This window comes from Galeopterus variegatus, unplaced genomic scaffold, assembly GCF_000696425.1.
Source record: "Galeopterus variegatus unplaced genomic scaffold, G_variegatus-3.0.2 Scaffold109, whole genome shotgun sequence".
Lineage (NCBI taxonomy): Eukaryota > Metazoa > Chordata > Mammalia > Dermoptera > Cynocephalidae > Galeopterus > Galeopterus variegatus.
Window position 1 is genome coordinate 182,324 of NW_007726220.1, and position 10,416 is coordinate 192,739.

Below are 10,416 nucleotides of genomic sequence, written 5' to 3' on the forward strand. Positions count from 1 at the left end.
ATATAGGGATGGCCGGTTCGCTCACTGGCTGAGCGTGGTGCTGACAACACCAAGTCGAGGATTGAGATCCCCTTACCGGTCATCTTTTTTAAAAAAAAAAAAAGAACATGAAAAGAAAAAGAGCTAAGTCTCAATTTTCCACTGTCAGCAAGGAATGAATATTAGATCTTTCCACATGACCAAAGCTGCTTCTAAAAACTAAAACTTTTTCTTACCCTTTTTTGATGGAAAACTTTATGAAATGTGTCTTGTACATAATTAATTGACACGTATTATATACTAGGCACTTGCTAATAGTGATGATAATTAGAATAATCACATTCAAGTGGTAATGATAATGGTAACTATCTTCTTTAAGCACTTCTCCATATAGTGATGCCCTTGAAGGGTGGAGCTGTTTGCTCTAAGCGAGGTGGCCCCAAAATACCTGGCTTTGAGGTTTCTTGTATATTTTTCTGTAAATTTCTTGTGTATTTTTCTCTTTCAATTCCTACTGCTGTCGTTGGCTAATTTTGACAGTATCCATTTCTCTTCCCTTCCTATTTACTGTTTTAAATCAGCTATAGGCAAGGAAACCAGTTAATCAAGATTGTTAGAATTGTGGCAACATATACAGAGAGAGAAAATTGGCTCTGTGTGAAGCCCAGAACAGCTTGGTGCTTGAACTTTTGTGTATGGATATTCTTATCTCTAATTTGGCTGCTCAAAAGCCTTTTATAGTAATTCCAGGTTTTTCAGAGACTTTGCACATGGTTGTCAGAGGAGTTACCTCAAGTCTCATTAATTCCGTAAATATTTACTGAGTACCTAGTATGCGTCAGGCACTGTATTAGGTACAGGAGAGTCAGCAGTTAGCCAGACAAGATCTCTACCTTCATGGAACTTGTATTCTTAGTTGAGGAGACAGACAATAAACAAGTAAACAGGGGGGCTATCCATTTGGGTCAGTTAATTAGAGTCTGGTGTTGATAACACCAACATTAAGGTGTTCAGATCCCCTTACTGGCCAGCTGCCCAAAAAAAACAAACAAAAAAGCCTAAGTAAACAAACATATAATATCCAAGGCAATGAAGTATTCATCATGTGCTAGAAAGTCATGAAGTGTGTAAGGATACTGAGATTATAAAGTTTGGGTCTTGGAAGAACAGGAAAAGAGGCCAGTGTTCCTAAGGAAAAGGACATGAGATGAGGCTGGAATAGGAGTCAGGCTTCTAATCACATAGGCCATTATAGGCCATGGTGACAAAACTGAAGGACTTTAATCAGGGGAATGACAAGATCTGATTTGCATTTTATAAAAATCACTCAGGATTTTCAGGGGGCTGGAGTCAAAGTGAAAAGACCAGACTCCTGCATACCCTGTATTGTGGCCAAACTGAACTCCTCACAGCTCCTTGTTCCTATATCATTCAGTTACATACTTCCATGTCTATGCTCTTGCCCCATCACCCAAATTCTCATTGTCAAAATCTGGGTTGGTCTGTCTCTAGGCCCATCCCATTGTGTCCCTGTTCTCTTCAGGAAGCCAGGGCAGAGAGTAGGGAGCTAAGTTCTGGTCCTAGAGTAGCTTACTGGGATGAAGGCAGCTGGTAGATGGTAAGGGAAGCACCCTGCTCATCATGTCCCCAGTACAATTCTTCAGGTAGGGAGACTCTGGGGGCATTTCAGAACATCCTGTTTCCAGCAGGAAGCACTCTTTGTGTCTCAGGGCAGCCCCCAGAAATGCAATCCCCATGCTACTGACCTGGGCATGCTGGTTGTGGCTTAAGAGAGGACTTTTTTTTTTTTTAAACTAATAAATGTTTGGGCCAGCCCCGTGGCGCACTCGGGAGAGTGCGGTGCTGGGAGCGCAGTGATGCTCCCGCCACGGGTTCGGATCCTATATAGGAATGGCCATTGCGCTCGCTGGTTGAGCACGGTGCGGGCGACACCTCACCAAGGGTTGCGATCCCCTTACCGGTCACGGAAAAAAAAAAAGAAAAAGAAAATTAATAAATGTTTTGAAGCCCAGGATCTGCAGCCTCTCTCCAGGACCCAGTGAGGTGGTAGAGGACTTGAGGATTTAAGTACTGAAGGTACGTTGAGCACGGTGTGGGCGACACCTCACCAAGGGTTGCGATCCCCTTACCGGTCACGGGAAAAAAAAAAAAGAAAATTAATAAATGTTTTGAAGCCCAGGATCTGTAGCCTCTCTCCAGGACCCAGTGAGGTGGTAGAGGACTTGAGGATTTAAGTACTGAAGGTACGATTACATCTTGTTCCTTGATTCTACCAAGGAAAGAACAAGAGCAGAGAGGCTTAATGTCCAGGAGGAATTTCGATTAATAGGTTAGAGCTACATTTCTGAAAGTGAGCTTCTTGGAGCCCTTGTAAGGTCTGTACAAAAAATCTCTAAGGAAACAATTAATGCCCTCACTCACCCTTGATTGGTCATTACACAGAGTAGGCATACGGTCAGGGAGAGAGAACTTGATCTTTAAGACTTTTGTTAGATTGGATTTTCCAGGGAAGAGTACGTGAGAAGGACTTAGAACAGCTCTGAGATTGGGAGAGTAGATCAGACCATTTAGAGGATGGACAGACATACATCCAGTTGCAGGTCACCGGCTTCTTTACTCCACTGCTAGAAAGTACAGCTTATCCAGAGGTGCAAGATATATTTCCCATAATCCTCTCAAGAAGCCACCTTAGTGGAGAAACCAAGGGAACTTCAACCACATGTGTGACTTACGTCAAGTCCCTTCCTGTCTCAGCCTCAGTGTCCTTGTCTGTAAAATGAAGAGGCTGGAGCACATGGTCTTTAGCAACTTTCTCAACTCTGTCATCCTAACAATGAACCACTGATTCCTGGCAAATATGGGCCAGGCTCTGCCTTGGCTATAGCCTCCATTGACGGCACTCAGTTTAGGACCATCTTTTGGAAAAAGCCTGAGCCTCACGGAGTGTCTTTAATCAGCTCTGCATTTTCTCTTTCTTTGGCTGTGTGGCCCCCATCCTTTCGGTCCTGCCAGAATTTAGCCTACTTAACTCTGGCCACAAGTGGTGGTGATAGAAGAATAGCTAACACTTAATAAATGTCCAGCCTAGTGCCTGGCTATTATCTCATTCTTCCTCAAACAACCCAGTGAGGTAGATACTATTATCCCTATTTCAGAGATTAAGAAATAGCCTTAGAGAGGTGAAGGAGTCCTTTAGACAGGAATTTCTGAAACCTTAGTGCTCCAGGCAGATTCGCTGTGGCCTGAGCGAGCTCTTCAATTACATGCGTCTTTGCCCATTATTCCCACTGCCAGAATATTCTTCTCTCTCCATAAACCCACCTCTGTCTGAATCCTCCCCATTGGTTAAAGGCCAGATTAAATTCTGCCTGTCCGTGAGGTTTCACTCCTTGACCTTCATCAACAATTGCTTTCTCCTCTGAGCCTGCATGGTTCTTCCTCTTGCCTCCCTGCTGACCCCTAACCACACTCTACCTTGCATATGGTCATTAAGACACATGTCTGTATCTTAATCAGTCTGTAAACACCTGGATTGCTGGGACTATGTCCTGTGCATCTCCATACCCCCATCAAAGTCCTGTACATAGGACCCAGGGTTCCTCCTGACCAAGGCTATGAAGAAGCCCTTCCAGCAAGATGGAGAGCCTCAGCAGCAACTGCTCAAGCCTGTAGTCTTCATAGCTCCACATATGACTCATCATAATAGCAGAAGAGAAGTACCCTTGAATGTCTGGGATCATTCAAGAGCCTAGAGGGAGGATATTCCAGAATTCTCATTTGTCATTTTTATACATGCAGTAAATCTTTATTGCTGAGAGACCTTAGCAAATCACTTCCTTACTCAGAACCTCTATGTCTGTCTCCAACAGATAGAAGTACCTCCCTCACAGCTCCATTGTGAGGGTCAATTGAGACAACAGATGAAGTGCTTGTGCATACCCATAGGTATACTATAGGAAAACATAGTTTCTCACACATGGAATAGGTTTAGCAGGAAGAGCTCTGGTGCAAAGGCTCTGCAAGCCAGTTAGACTGGCAAGAACAGAGGGCATCATCAAGGCACAGCAAGGCCTTGGTTCTGCTCCAAAGGAATTTTCCCCTCTCATGTGCCAGGAACATCCTCCCTGACCTCCTGCGATTACGTGGTCAGTCAATTGAGTGTTTCACATGTACAGGCTGCCTCAAGTCCTACAGAGGAAAAAGCAAGTCTCTGTCTTCTAGGAGTTTATAGTTTGCCTGGAGACGTACACAAGGTATGAGAAGTGCTGCCAGGGAGTATGCTCCCCACCTGGTGTCAGAGCTGGTTCCAGGAGGCCTGGGGACTCAATGGAGCCTTCAAGTGCTTATTTTCTAACAGAAAAACTGGACTGTGGACACTAACACCTATTCTTCTAAGCAGAATGCAATAAGTGGCTTAAGAGAGTTGAAACTGCTCAGAATGTTCGTAGGAGTGTCATTTGCTAGAAGAGGCAGGGTGGTTTCCATACAGGAGGCAAGTCTGGAGCTGAACCCTGAAAAAATAGCTGAGGGAGTTGGGAGATTGGCACACTCAGAGTAACCTAGGAGACCAAAGTAAGTGACCTGATGGACGTGCCCCATACAGGAATAGAATCTTCCTTGCAGTAGAGAATAAACAATAATAACTTGCAAAATTGCTGTTTCTGTCGGAAAGCCTGCTAATATGCTAGAGAGGATTTTGCATATATTATCTCTAATCCTTAAAACCACTCTTCAAGGTAGACACAACCCCCACTTTACAGATGAAGAAATGAGGTTAGGAGAGGATTTGCCCAAAGCCACAAAGCTAGTTGGTGGGAGAATCAGAAATCAGACCCACACTGGTCTGATTCCCTTCCAAGTGCAAACCTGGGAAGAATTCTAAGAAATACAGATGCTTCCATACAAAACAAACCAAGATGGACCTAGAACTGCTAGTGCCCTGCCTGTACAACATGGGCACCACCTTCCAAATCTGGTACAGATTATCCACTGTTCCACTTTACTTGGCCTGCCCTGTGGCCCATCCTATCTTCTCCATCCCAGTTTCACCCACACCTAAAAGTGATCTCCCCACCCCAATCCCCATTTTTCTCTAACAGAAGGCCCAAGACATGTATGCAGAGGAGCGGAAGAGGCAGCAGCTGGAGAGGGACCAGGCTGCAGTGACAGAGCAGCTGATGCAAGAGGGGCTCCAGGCCAGTGGGGATGCCCATCTCCGACGGACACGCTTGCACAAACTCTCAGCCAGACGTGAAGAGCGAGTCCAAGGCTTCCTGCAGGCCTTGGAACTCAAACGGGCTGAATGGCTGGCACATCTGGGCACTGCATCAGCCTGAGGCTGGCCACCTGCCACTTTGCCCTGCCCTCTGCCTCCAGGGCCCCACTCCCTATTCTTTTCTTGGTGAAAGGTACCTCTCTCCTGATGATGAATTATATTCCCTTTGCTTGGCAGGGAAGCCTGAGGCCAGATCTGCTGACCATAGGTACTTTTGGGCTGCCTGGGACAGTGGCCCCTGGGGAGGATTGAGGATGAGAATCCCCTGCAAGTACACTAAACCCAGCTCTGGCCACCAATAGGTTTGGAGAGCAGAGGGCCCCAACTCATTGGCTGCTTGTGCTCCTAGATGCGCTTTTTTCCACCAGCGCATCCTTCAACACAGAATTTGGGGGATGAGGTCTCCCCCAAACCCTAGCCCTTTACCCATCTATCTTAGCTTTCCACCGACTTTCACAAAAGATTTGGCTCTACCTTGGATCTGCTGGTAAATAGCTAATAGGCATCCAGCATTATTTGGGCAAGGAAGAAAGGGGTGGGAGAGACAGAAAGAAAATTTGCCCATCTGCTGCTCCTCCCCCTTGGCTCTCCACCTGGGATTTGCTATTGAATCTCTCCCCCTCCCACCACGCAGTACTGATTGCTCACTGAAAGGCTCAGCGCCCCCAATGGCGCACGGAAGCCAGGCGGGTGATTACAATCCAATTACCTATTGTCGACTCAGCCTACACAAGCTTTTCTCTTCCTCTTGCAGGGCATGGGGCCAGGCTCCACTCCCTAGTAAGATGCCCCTCTCCATGGCTACAGGTTAACAGAAGGGCCTGTGGACCCTGGTGAAAATAATCTAGCACAGGCTTCCTTCCCTATAACACATCAGGAAGGAGCAGAACCAAGCACTTCTCCCAACTGGCTGTGCTTCCAGCTTCTTCATCTCAAACTCCGATTCCCACTTCTACAAGGTTTCTCTTAGCTTTTTGACCTGGCTCCCTAAGTAGGCCCCAAGACTATTTATTCTCAGCATGGCAAAGCTTGTTCCAGGCATTCTCTGCTTGTGAGGGCCAAGGCTGCCCAGCAGGAAGAAGAGGGCAGAGTCAAGACTGTGTCCTTTCCCTTACTTCCCCCTGCCAGGTCTCACTGCAGAACTGCTGAGAGGATTAGTACCTTTGAAGAGCTGTCTGTCTGAGCAACTCTGCTTCAGGCGCCCCAGAGCAGCAAGTACCAGTCAGTAATACCAATGAAATGCTACTATTTAGACTTCTCATTCTACTTTCTTTTTTTTTTTTTTTTTTCCTTTTTGTCTTTTTTCGTGACCGGCAACGGATCGCAACCCTCAGTGTCGCGCCCGTACCGGACCGGGACCAGCAACGGGATCGCAACCCTCGGTGTTGCACCCGCACCTCGCTCAGCCAGTGAGCGGCCGGTCTGTATGTGGAATCTGAACCCTTGGCGGGAGCTCTCCAGTGCACCACCGGGCTGGCCCTTCTCATTCTACTTTCTGCAAGCTGTTTCCCCAGCACCTCCCTCTAGGGGAGAGGTGGAAACCTGCAAGCAGTGTTAAGAGCATACTCTTTAGACCTTAACTTTCCTATACCCCAGTCCCCTCCTCCCCTTTCTGTGCCCAGATACCTGGCGCTAGAGACCCCTGGCCATCCGACTCCCAGAATCAAGCATAAATGCCAGACACTGTGATTGGGAAGCCAATGAATGCATTCATTTGGCAAGCCCCCCTACACACCTGGCACTCCCCACTACCAATCCCTGGCACAGGGTTCCTGGAGAGCAGGTGCTGTACATTTTCCAGCTTTACAATGGGGCTGTTGACAGCCTTAATTAGGGAGGCATGAATTATGTGGCTATAATGCAGAGCCCTACAATTAAGGCAGGAATGAGGGGCTGGAGGCAGCAAACGGAATCTGCCCTGTGAGCATGGCTGTTGAATCCTGTCTCCCTTCTGTGTCTGATTTTCCCTAATATAATTGGGGTACAGTAGAGGTGATTAATGTGGCTGGTATCTCTTTGGCCTGAGGTCTTGTATTCTGGGAACCGTGCACAGGGTGGAGTAAAGAGGAGCTGCCCCAGAAGTTACTGTGTGGGTGGAAAGGAGAAGAGACAGAGGGGCCACTGGTGTCCTGGAGCAATCGCTACAAGATAGATGATTTGGACTCATTGTGATTGTACAAATCATACCGGTAGAAAGCAAACCAGCTTCAACCCTTGCCTCAAGAAACCAGGTGGGACCTATTTAAGTGTCCTCCCATCTGTGAGCCAAGCCCCCATCTTGAGGATATTTATTCTGTTCTTGTGTTCTCCTGGGTCTCAAATATAATTTTTTTTTATTCTTAAATGTAAAACTTGTTTGCTACCTGCAACGGAAGAACACCTTGTTTGGCTACTGCAATTACCTATCCTCCCTCAGGTGCGCTTGGCTAGCTCCAGGAACCCTGGCTTTGGGCTAGGGGGCACTGGAATAGCTCTTTTGCCATCACACCACCTGTTCCTCCACTTGTTTCCTAATCCCCGGGCGCTTTCCTCAACCCTCCTTTTCCTCGCGAGTGAAAGGAAGCCAGCTTGACAGTGTGGAAGGAGGGATTTCGCCAGCTGCGTCTGCAGCGCCCAGGCTTGGTGGCCTCGACGAGTGGGGGCAGCTGGGCTAAATGTCTCCGAGACGAATAGAGCACAGGGGGAGGGGCGTGCTGGTACGCCTTGGCGGCCGCTCTGTACCTTCTGTGGCGGGGTCCCGAGGTCCGGGAAGGGAATACAGGGACCTAAGGGAGCCACCCGACAGGCCTGGGGTGGGGGGGCGCTGAGCAACGAGTGCTGAAAGGACAGCTCCTACCTGCCCCAGAGCACCGGAAAGGCACCTCGGCGTGGCAAGTCTCCCCCTGGAGCTCCCACCCCGCCTCGAGTGGGCCGCCTTCCAGGTGAGGTGCTCGAAAAGCTTCCCCGGAGTGGAAGCTCGGAAGGATGCACGTCCGGCTGCGCCAAACTGGCTTAGCCGCTCTTTTCACTTCAGCGTCAGCCTTGGCCCTGGGAGCTGCTGCCTGTGCCCCAAGCTGCGTGCTTCCTCCCGCCTCCTGCAGAGCAGGGTGGTGCGGCCAGGCCTCGGAAACCCCTCTTCTGGGGCCCCCAGCAGGAGCAGGAAGGAAAGCAGCTGAGATGCGCCCTGAGTGTCGCACGGCTGGGAGAAGTGGGTAGCTCGGTTGCATAAGGTGGAAGGAACTTAGGAGTTTGCGAAAGCCGACTCTTGGCGGGAGCCGGAACCGAGCCCGCCCGCTCGGGCGCCCCTCCCCATTTATTGCCTCCGACGCGCGCCTCCNGCCGCCGCCGCCCACGAGTTCCCCGACTGCCCGCGTCCCCTCTCCCGCCCTCGACGGCTGCCATGGCAACGGCGCTAGACTCCGCCTCCGGAGGGGGTTTGTTTGCACCATCTGCAGCTGTTACTCCCGTTCGGCGCGGTGCAGCGGGTGCCGGCCGCCCTTCCTGGCCCCGCTCTGACTTAGCCTGCGCTTCGCGGGGCCAGCGGCCCGGGACTCCCGACTCTCCCTCCCTTGTACGCTTTGGCCTCAAACGAATGAGTGAACTCACAGCTTCCTAAGCCCTTCGATTATTTGCATAGGAGCTGACCGTGCTTGGAAACACGATTCGCACATTCCCGAGAAAAGTTGTGTGTATGACTCCCTTGAATTTTTTCTTTTCCTTAGGGACTCTGTTAAAGGATTTTAGGAAATCACTAAGAATTATCTCAGAAGCTGCAATTTCTTGTTTTTGTTTTATAGGCTGAAGGGGATGCTAAAGGAGATAAAGCAAAGGTGAAAGATGAAGTAAGTTTTACTCCTCTTTAGGGATTTTGTCAAAGCCTTGGACTAGTAAAGATCACAGGACTCCTTTGGTGGTAATTAACTATAACCCTAGTCCTGAATTTACCTAAATAAGCTCTCTTTGTTTCCTATCGTCTAGAACAAATTGGTACCAAAAGTTTTATTTTTCTTGAGTGTTTCGTCCGTTCTAATTTTCTCACCTTTCTTTAATAGCCACAGAGAAGATCTGCAAGATNCTAGTAAAGATCACAGGACTCCTTTGGTGGTAATTAACTATAACCCTAGTCCTGAATTTACTTAAATAAGCTCTCTTTGTTTCCTATCGTCTAGAACAAATTGGTACCAAAAGTTTTATTTTTCTTGAATGTTTCGTCCGTTCTAATTTTCTCACCTTTCTTTAATAGCCACAGAGAAGATCTGCAAGATTGTCTGCTGTAAGTGTGTATGCTTTTTAATTTTCATATTTATCCCTGAAACTAAGAAGCAGTGAAAAACAATCCCTTTTCTTCCGTTGAGTAATGGTTAGCGGCTGGTGTTGAGTGAGCTACTCTACTTTGGACTCTTGTTCATTTGGTGTTTGCTGGCTCCTAAAGCCTGGTGGCTGTAGTCAAAGTAGGATACTTGTTTGTTACTCGGGTGGGTTTCTGAAGAGTAGTAGAAAATTCTATACTGTTGGTACTGTGGTTTGGTTGTGGTTTTCTTTGGTCCATTGTACTAGTGTTCTCTTTTCCTTTCTTCTTGCCAAAAAAAAAGAAACCTGCTCCTCCAAAGCCAGAGCCCAAGCCTAAAAAGGCCCCTGCAAAGGTAAGCAGAACTGGGAGACAAAGGTACTGACACTGGAATAGGTCATTTGCACGGAGTCAGGACTGTACAGTACCTTAATTCAGCATAATGTGACTCCATCAGTGGATGTTATGAATTGTTTTGACAGCTTCCCTTATCCCTGATGTTCATAACATTGGTTCCTAATCAATAATTCTGTCATCAGTTTACAGAAAGCTCTGTACTTGATTATTAAACATCAGTGTGTATAAGCTGGTTTATTCTTCTGTTACTTACATATAGATGCAAGTTTTTGTATACTGAAACTCATAGCAATTGTAGATAATTTTGCCTAGTTTTTGATCAGTTCTTATCAATGGGTAGAAGGTCTTTGTGTGTGTGTGTTTTATTTTAAATGAACCTATGCTTTGCAAAACTTTGCAGACCATTCCCTGGTAATATGAAATGGGGAGAAACAGTTCTATTTTTTCCCCCCTTCCAGAAGGGAGAGAAGGTACCCAAAGGGAAAAAGGGAAAAGCTGATGCTGGCAAGGATGGGAA

The 10,416-nt window shown here is 47.6% G+C and overlaps 1 protein-coding gene and 1 pseudogene across 2 annotated transcripts in view; both read left to right on the plus strand.

Moving 5' to 3' along the window:
* DHDDS (dehydrodolichyl diphosphate synthase) overlaps positions 1-6,536 on the plus strand; it is a 30,013-nt gene extending 23,477 nt beyond the window's left edge. Inside the window, exon 8 of the mRNA XM_008586181.1 lies at positions 5,100-6,536. Coding sequence (XP_008584403.1) covers positions 5,100-5,336 — 237 coding nt within the window. The 3' untranslated portion in view covers positions 5,337-6,536. The remainder of the gene's footprint in view (positions 1-5,099) is intronic.
* A 1,393-nt stretch (positions 6,537-7,929) lies between these two features.
* The window catches only part of LOC103601984, a 4,107-nt pseudogene continuing 1,620 nt past the window's right edge, over positions 7,930-10,416 (plus strand). Inside the window, exon 1 of the transcript XR_551496.1 lies at positions 7,930-7,971. The product of XR_551496.1 is annotated as a putative Dresden prostate carcinoma protein 2 (transcript). The remainder of the gene's footprint in view (positions 7,972-10,416) is intronic.